This window comes from Littorina saxatilis, linkage group LG2 (assembly GCF_037325665.1).
Source record: "Littorina saxatilis isolate snail1 linkage group LG2, US_GU_Lsax_2.0, whole genome shotgun sequence".
Lineage (NCBI taxonomy): Eukaryota > Metazoa > Mollusca > Gastropoda > Littorinimorpha > Littorinidae > Littorina > Littorina saxatilis.
In genome coordinates, this window is record NC_090246.1 from 41,339,283 (window position 1) to 41,348,873 (window position 9,591).

The 9,591-nt window shown below is 44.5% G+C and overlaps 1 protein-coding gene across 1 annotated transcript; it reads right to left on the minus strand.

The window, feature by feature from the left end:
- Positions 1-2,505: 2,505 nt before the first annotated feature.
- On the minus strand, positions 2,506-8,362 carry LOC138958970 (G-protein coupled receptor GRL101-like). The gene is made up of 3 exons (XM_070330318.1): positions 8,137-8,362; positions 7,262-7,552; positions 2,506-4,625 (listed from the first exon to the last, which is right to left on the minus strand). Exons 1-3 carry the CDS (start codon positions 8,360-8,362, stop codon positions 2,506-2,508), a joined length of 2,637 nt encoding a protein of 878 aa, XP_070186419.1.
- Positions 8,363-9,591: the final 1,229 nt, after the last annotated feature.

The following is a 9,591-nucleotide window of genomic DNA, read 5'->3' on the forward strand; positions in this document are numbered from 1 at the left end:
ACATAAACATGTTCCTCCCCCTCCTCCTCCCTCCCTCCCTCTGTATAAGTGTGTGTGTGTGTGTGTGTGTGTGTGTGTGTGTGTGTGTGTGTGTGCGTGTATGTGTGTGTGTGTGTGTGTGAGTGAGTGTGTGTGTGTGTGAGAGAGTGTGTGTGTGTGTGTGAGGCTGAATTTCCAAGCATCAGTGGCTGTGGCTGTCTGCATGCGTGGTCTTCAAACCGGCTGTGTCAAGGTATGTTTTTTTTAGCGTGTCTGCCAGTGTGTTAGTACGCGTCCCTTGTAATTGTTTATCAGTCGCAAGCACTTGACGACAAGAGCTCTGACTTACTGTCTTGAAACCCGTCTTGAAACCTGGTACACCACAATCAAGAATTTCAGTCAAGCGGACTCGACCTGATCTCTAACTAGCAACAGAAGAATGTGCATTATTGCGAAACAAAACAACGAGTTTATCGTCAACATCTTCAATCGCAGTTCGCGACCTGAACCGAAAGGACCCGAATGGGCTCATTGAAGGCATCTGAAGGCGTGTGTATTGCTCTTGCCCCAGAGTGCGAACAAGTCTGAAAACCTGTCCTCGTATGCTTGTTTTGTAAGTCCTCTGCTTGGTGTTAACTAACTGTTGTGTCATGCATTGATTTAATTTGTGCACTTTCTGCGGGGTCTCCAACATTGAAATGATATACATGTATTGAAGAATGTTAGCAACTTTTGTCTAAATTCAACAAGCGATTATCAACACAAACTGACAACCCGGCTTCCAGTCCCATTCAAATAACAAAATCTTAAATCAGTATTGTCAAATTCGGACAAGGATTGTCCTCAGTAAAAACGTGTTGTCGAAGCAAAGGTAACTAACTACACAGTGCAATGTGCAGTTAGTGAACAAATCTACTAAACAACACAAATAAAAGTGGTGTGTGCGTGTGTGTGTGTGTGTGTGTGTGTGTGTGTGTGTGTGTGTACCTGTGTCGTTGCGTGTCTGTGTACCTGCGTGTGTGCGTGTGTTTATGTACGTGCAAGCTGTAGTTCAGAGGTCAGGTAGCAATCGTGGACGCACTTAAACTTGAAATGACCTATGTGCTCTCGGGCAGTGGGTCAAGTGACTCCCGGGATGACTTACAAGCCGGCATACAGCCAAGAGAGGAAAAGACAAAGAGGTTTTTGCATACATGTGAAAAACAGGAAAAGTAACACACACACACACACACACACACACACACAGACACACACACACACAATCAAACAAACACATAAACAAACACACAGGCGCGCGCACACAAACACAGAGACATAAATGTGCACAAAGAGAGAGAGAAATCAGAAGGGAGAGAGAGGGATCAAATCAAATCAAATCAAATCAAATTTTATTTTACGAGGGTTGTGGCATAAGCAATATAAACGTAGTTCTTTTCAACCAGCCCTCGCCCAGAGAGGGACTACTCTAATCTTATATACATATAATATACAAACGTAAAACAATTACAAAGGATAAGCATAAAAGTAAATTAATAACAAATAAAAATACAGAAAAACTATTCACAGGACTATAACACGTTGAGAGAGAGAGAGAGAGAGAGAGAGAGAGAGAGAGAGAGAGAGAGAGAGAGAGAGAGAGAGAGAGAGAGAGAGAGAGAGAGAGAGAGAGAGAATTGAATTGAACTTTATTTAACAAGGATTAAGATTTAAGGCTACGAGAGAGAGAGAGAGAGAGAGAGAGAGAGAGAGAGAGAGAGAGAGAGAGAGAGAGAGAGAGAGAGAGAGAGAGAGAGATCCTCAGGAAGAATGTACGTAAGCAAGATACACAAATTAACAGGTAAACACATTACCACATAATTATGCATTGAGCCTTACTTATTATTAAGATGAACACTATACCGTTCTTCGCGTACATGCCAGAGCTATCTTCTTTAGGGATAGGTATTTCAACACATCAGGTATGACTTGTCTTGTCTGTTGTATCCTCTCAGGCCATTTTCATTGCCCTCTGGACACTGCATGAAGGTTTTGGCCACTGACCGTCCTGTTTGTCAAGAAAAGAGGGTGTCCGACACTTTGTCCTAGGCGTGTGTTCTTTGACATAAGCTCTGATTTGACCATGCTTGATGTGTGTTCTTCAAAGACCCTCGCATGCCTTTTAGATGATTTTTGACTTCCATTGTGACCTGATATGCTGTAGCTAGTTGTGATTGAGTCGATAGTAGCGAATGCTGTCATTGTTATGATCCCTTTTAGTTGGATGCTTGCTTGCTTGGTGTGATGGTTATGCGGATGGATTTCATGAGTGAGTGGGTGACCGTGTGAGTGCTTGAATGAGTGAGTGCTTAAGTGCGTGCGTAAGTTGCTGGGTGAGTGAGTGGATGAATGAGTGAGTGGATGAGTGACTGAGTGAGTTACTGACTGACTGTATGAGAGTAATATAGTGAGATAATTAGTTAGTTTGTTTGTTAGTGTGTTTGTTTGTTTGTTTGGTTTGTTTGTCACTGCGTTACTGAGTTTAGTTCGCTACATAGAATGTCCACAGAAACGTCCATCCTGAGCATCACTCTCCAAGGTCCCAACTCTCGTGGTCACCCTACACCTCTTGTTGCGACTCTCCACGCTGGACATCTTGGTCTGCAGCTCAAGCATCAGGCGTTTCTGCAGGCGCTGCTCCTTCCGACGACGTCGCCGCTCCAGCACCACATTGAGCGTATAGAGGAAGGGGTTGAGCGCAGAGTTGAGCGGCAGCACCAGGATGGCTATGGCCACGTTCAGCTCGCTTGGAATGACCACTCCACCGTACGCCACCAAGCTGCCCAGCATACCGATGGGGAACCAGCAGAGGAAGTCGGTGACCACTACGCTGATGAGACGTCTGGCGATGGTCATCTCCTTGGTGGACTTGCTGCTGGACATCCTGTTGGCGGTCACTGACCAGTAGATGAAGGCCTGGCCAGCAGCGATGAGGAGGAATAGGACCATGTTAAAGATGATCATGACGGCGAAGGAGTAGGCGTACCCAGGGAAGTCTTTGTTGCTGATGGGTAAGGGGATGCAGATGCCCGTCTGGCTGTAGAACTCCCAGTGTGAGGTGCTGGGGAGCAGAGGGATAGCAGACAGCAGGAGTCCCAGCAGCCACGCTATACCGCAGGCAATGTAAGCTGAGCGTCGCCTGAAGTGAAGTCTGCTGAAGGGGAACCTTAGAACCAAGAAGCGGTCCAGGGTGATGAGGCACACGAGAAAAGCTGACACCTCGCTGGAGAGTAGTGACAGAAAGCCAGCGGCTTGGCAGAACACGCTCCGCTTCCAATCAATGTCCTTCCACAGGTAGCTGCCGAGGTACACTCGGTCAGCGATGCCTATTGTCAACAGATAGAGCCCCATCAAGAAGTCCGACAAACACAGGTGAGTTACGAACACGCCAAACCCTGTGTTAGTGGACCCTCTCAACACGAACGCTCGATACACGAAGCTTCCCGAGTTTCCCAACAAGGCGAAGCCAGCGAACACAGAAAGCAGCACCCTGTAAATATCTGATCGAAGAAGAGCATCACAAGAAGAAATCTTGTCGGAAGGAGCTTCGCAGTTCAGCACATTGAAGCCCTTAGGCAGCACTGCAGGACAGCATAGCTTGAAATTGTCAGCCCACACTTTGCGAAGGTGAACCAAACCCTGGAACAAATCGCATGGGAAGGAGGTCAAGGGACAATCGCGGAGATCTAAAGATCTCAGCTTGGACAAGCCTCTGAACCCTTCACTTGTTATCTGCTGCAAGGAAGTGGAAGAAAGGTTCACCACTTCCATGTTTGGAAAAGTATCAAACCAGCTGACGTTTAAAACAGACATGACCACCCCGGACAAGTCAAGCACCCTAAGAGAAATGAGTTTACGCGGAAATCCCTTGGACCTAACTGGCATGACAAGAGGATTTTCTGCCAGAACCAGAGTGTGCAGTTTAGGCAACTGGAACAGGAAACCCACATTAAGGCTTTTCAGGTTGTTGCTGCTAAGATCCAAGCTCTGCAAATTCGGGAGATAAACGCTTTTGAAGTGAACAAGACCACACTTTTTCAACCCGAGATGAACAAGCCAGGAGTTGCTGGCAACGTCAGAGAGATTCATCCCACTTCCACCAGCGTCCAAGAAGCGAATCTCTGGGTATTTATCAGCTTCAAACTTGGCTTCACAGAAGAAGGACTGACCAAAGCACGTGCAATTTTGAGGACAGCCCGCGTCACAAAACCGCTCATCGTCATGCTGAGGACAATGATACACACCGTCACACAGGTGATTGGCATGCACGCAGACGAAAGACCCTCGGCAGCGGTAGAAGCCTGGACATTCAAATCTCGCACAGTCCGCCTCATCCTCTCTACCTGGGCAGTCATGGACACCGTTACATCTGACATAAACAGGTAGACAATAACCGTCTTCTGGACACTGAAAGTGAGTGTCTGGGCACGGGAACTGGTCGTAGTGCGTGTCGTTGATGGTGATGGCTGTGGTGGTGAAACTGCCTCTTCCATCCAGGTGAACTACTGCAGGGGGTTGGAGAGTGACAGTGTAGTCGTAGGTGATGTAGGAGGAGGAGCATTGTAGTTCGTCCAGACCCGACACACAGTCCTCAGGTCCATCACACACAGCTGACAAAGGGACGCACTGCAGAACCGTATTGTTTCAGTTGAATGAAAAGGAGGGAGAGCCATAGTCGAGGAAAGCAAACGAAGGTGAGACAGACAGCCAAGGGGTCGGACGAATGGACACACAGACGTAGTCACATACAAAGAGCTAGTACTGTAAAGGTACATGTATTACTCTTGTTAAATACTTGTAAAAGTCGCAGAAGAAACACAAAAATAAACAAGCAGTGAGAATAAACATAACCTCTGAGAAACTTCAACGTGATTTGTAGTCGCAAAACTTTCAATGTGAGAAGCATCATACAAAAAGACCGACCCCCCCCCCCCCCCACCCCCCCCCCCCACCCCCCCAAAAAAAGAAACAAGTCGCGTAAGGCGAAATTACTACATTTAGTCAAGCTGTGGAACTCACAGAATGAAACTGAATGTAGTCCGCCGCTAGTGCAAAAGGCAGTGAAAGTGACGAGCCTGTTTGGCGCGGTTGCGCTGTGCTTCATAGCACGCTTTTCTGTACCTCTCTTCGTTTTAACTTTCTGAGCGTGTTTTTAATCCAAACATATCATATCTATATGTTTTTGGAATCAGGAACCGACCAGGAATAAGATGAAATAGTTTTTAAAACGATTTCGGAAATTTAATTTTAATCATAATTTTTATATTTTTAATTTTCAGAGCTTGTTTTTAATCCAAATATAACATATGTATATGTTTTTGGAATCAGAAAATGACGAAGAATAAGATGAAATTGTTTTTGGATCGTTTAATAAAAAAATAATTTTAATTACAAGTTTTGGATTTTTAATGACCAAACTCACTCATTAGTTTTTAAGCCACCAAGCTGAAATGCAATACCAAACCCCGGCCTTCGTCGAAGATTGCTTTGCCAAAATTTCAATCAATTTAATTGAAAAATGAGGGTGTGACAGTGCCGCCTCAACTTTTACAAAAAGCCGGATATGACGTCATCAAAGGTATTTATCGAAAAAAGGAAAAAAACGTCCGGGGATAACATTCCCAGGAACTCTCATGTCAAATTTCATAAAGATCGGCCCAGTAGTTTAGTCTGAATCGCTCTACACACACACACAGACAGACAGACAGACAGACACACACACACACACACATACACCACGACCCTCGTCTCGATTCCCCCCTCTATGTTAAAACATTTAGTCAAAACTTGACTAAATGTAAAAATGTAAAAACGAACAAATAAACAAACAAATTAACCAGAGGGAATTTGAACCATACAAATTAATTTCTACAGTTAAGAAAGAACATAAAACACAGTTTTGATAGAAAACAGTAACATAACATTTTGCAAGCCTCTCAAAATGATAAATTAATAAATGGCATACCATACCTGCCGATGACCGCAGTGAAAGTTGTCGTTGGTCTCACATGTTGGGAAAATGCAGAAAAGTTCGTCACTGTGGTCGTTACAGTCAGGCCGGTGGTCACAAACCAACGTATACGGCACGTGACCCACACCGTCGGCACATGCGTAGGACGGCGGAACTGACGTCATCAAAGATGGATGACATGATGCTGACTTGCCAAGATCAAGGTCTTGCTGAGCCCAGCACGAACTTTGCACGTCGCACGCCAAGAAGGAATGCGTGAAATGACCTGAAGGACATTTGACAAGACTGCTATTGTCGAGGTCCAAGTCTTCGTCGAGATGAGGGAAGTTTACGTTTCCATACACCACTCTCTCTAACATCGAGTGACGAGCGTTTTGATCTTCGACATATTCGCACAGGTAGTCAGAGGCAAAGACAGCTTTTTCGCAGGACGCTACATCCACTTTTGGTGAATAGCTTTGAGTAGACGAGACTGCTTGGAGGTAAAAACACTCTTGCTTGAGGTGAAAGTTAATACGCGGTTTTTGAATATGATACGCCATTGTTTCGTCCGTCCACTGTGGTATTTTGCTGTATCTGTGGGGGAAAAAACCGTACCTGATAATAATCCTTACAGTCTATATTCAGTATAAAGCTGGAGATCTTCTTTAGTGAATCTATATGAGCTGACATACTTTCATTCTGACATAACGAGCTCTGCTTACATTGTTATGGACGCGACATGACATTATTTATCATGCATTGTATACATAGATACTTTAAACCAAGAAACAAAAAACCGGTGATTATTCTTTTTCTTAACGCTGTAAAAACCTGGCTACTTTTTGGCAAGAAATGAGGTGTGACTAATTAGTACTTACATGAATGATAGGAACGAAGACGCCGTCTTGAGGCCGATGTACACCTTCCGGTATCTTTTGTGAAGATGTAGCAACCAGGTCACATTGGACCAGATTTCACGTGCACTCAGACTGGCCAGTCGAGCACCACGCTTTGAACAGTCCGACGACGCTTGCTTCCACGACACACGGTAGGTAGAATTCGTCTCCACGTAGCGAAAACACTTCCCCGCAACGGAAAAGTCTCTGATTCTACACAAATCGCTGCTGTATGGACATCCGACTTCGTCTTCGCTATGGACACAATCTGACCTGAGGTTGCAAGGTAAGTGCATCTTAAAATCGTCCCAGTAGTTTACGGAACAATTCCATCGACCATCAGGGAGTTTGTGTGGCGTGGCAGAGCGGTTGTGAAAAGAGAATAGCATTTTCACACTGGTTCGCTTGGTTAGGGCGTCGGACCTTACACGTAGGTAGAGGTTGGTTGTGTTGTAGATGGTTGCGGGAGGTGCTCTGTCGCAGTGTTTGGTCTTCTTGGAATGAGAACCGTCGATCTGGGCGATGATCCAGACAGTGTGGTAGGTGCAGATGCTGATCACGTCGGGCACATCAAACAATGGGAAACTGATCATGATCACGTGGTTTCCAGGCACAGGAACATGAATGTAGCTATCCATCTTCAATGAGTAAGCCTTAGCACTATTCCAGTCTGGAGTTTGAGCCATCCCTGAAAGCGAAGCGTGAGAAAGCGCTTAATTAGCATGAACAAAGATCTGGATGCTAATTCAATAACAATAACAATGAAACTTCCTATTGTCAATTAGCATGAGTACTTTGAATGGGAAATTGTTTTTGACAGCATATACTAATAGTAAGCTAAAGATGAGGGCGATCTCTCTGCACATTAATCATTTCAAGTTTAAAAACAAAATGTATGATTTGTTCAGAGAGTCATTATTTGAAAAGCCGGCTTACAAATACTTTAGGAAAATAAGCGAAACGGAAAAGAGATTCCACGCTCTTATTTGAAATGATTCCAAAACTTGAACGTTTGAAATGAGTCAAATGATTTCTGGTACAGACGCATTAATTTTCAAGTGGGGTATAATCTCTTTTTTTTTAAATCACGTATGTCACTCATGATTTTAGTGACGAAAGTGGTCTGCTTATGCAAAACAAGAAATGGTGTAAAACATACAATAAAGTATGACCAAAAAAAAGCAAAGGAATTACTAACTAATCAGCACTAGAACAAAAGATGGCACATGCTCAGACATGAAGTGTTTTACTGTACACAATAACGATATTCACCTTTCATTGGAGTATCATACGTCAACATCATGCGAGGACGTTCAGGTGGCAATATGGCCTTGAAAGTCAGCTGCACAGAAGCAGGCCTAGGAATTCTTGAAGACACTGTCACTTGCAATGTCAGGTTGCTTCTTTCAATGATGGGGTTCTGTAGATTCGGATTCATTTCGCAGAGCTGCATCATTTGTCCGTAGCTTCCAGGGATAGCTTTCACCTCGATGTCCATGTCGCTACATTTGCTGCACATTGACGAAATGTGCAGCTGTATGACGTTATCTTGGGGAACATTAACTTGTACATGGCATTGCAAGGTCGAGTAGAAAGCTTTTTGTTTCAGTTTGTAATGTTCGTCCCTGTAGGCTGGTGTTTCAAAAGACAAGGACCCCGCCAAAGCAAATAATTCCAGCATACTCATTGTGTTCAGGCATTCTGTTATGTTCTCGCTGGTCAGGACTACACTATTTTCATATTTTGATTTAGTGGTAGCGATATTTTCTGTTGTTTCTGCTGTTGAGGTGCTTAACACAACACCCCCAGTGCGTTTATTCTGTGACGGATCAGAAGAAAATCCTATGTGTTCCGCCCGGTGTTCGTGTTGTGATGAATCGAGTGAGGCACCAGTTGTAGCAATGTACGGATCAGAGTCATTGATGTTTAGTGTGCGGTTGACGATTACATACGGGTTTAGAAGAGTTCTCGTTAAATGTTGAGATTCTGATGAACTGTGAGAGCTTTCTGTTGCATGCTTTCGTTGAAATGAATCTAATGTTTTTTCTGTATCATTCCTGTCTGGAGAAGACCCTTCTATGTGCTTATCTTCAGACAAAGGCAGAACATTCTGCAAACTGCTGTTTGACTGGGGCGGACCCTTTGCATCGTCTGTCCAAGATTGATGGTCATGCGGATCCAAAACTGATCTTTGTTCATTCTGTGTTCTGTCGCGGGACTGAGTGAGATCCTTTTCGTCTTCTTTTCCAGAGTGAGGATCGGACAGATCCAACACGGATCTTTGTCCATTATGTGTTTTGTCGCGGTACTGAGACATGTCCGTTGCGTCTTCTGTCACAGAGGGATAATCAGCCGGATCCGACACGGGTTCTTGTCGTTGCTTGTGTTCAGATGACGTTAGTCTATTTACAGAACCATGTTGGTATTTGGTCGGACCCGTAACGCTTTCTGAGACGATACGCTGACTTGAGTTGTCAACTTCGTCAAGTCTTGACAGTGCCTGAAATTCATACTGATCTTCATTGTGCTTTTGGACCCCAACGACAGTCTGCGTGGATTCAGTGTTCTTTTTACCGTTGCTTGTAGACTCCTTCCTTGTGTTAGGCAACGTTTGCTGAGTGTTGGACAAAGACAGACTTTCTTTCTCGAGCGTTCCTGGTGATACTTCTTCTTTCTGTGTTACCGTATCAGGCTTGAAGAATTTGCTTACATTCCCTGTCACTGGGA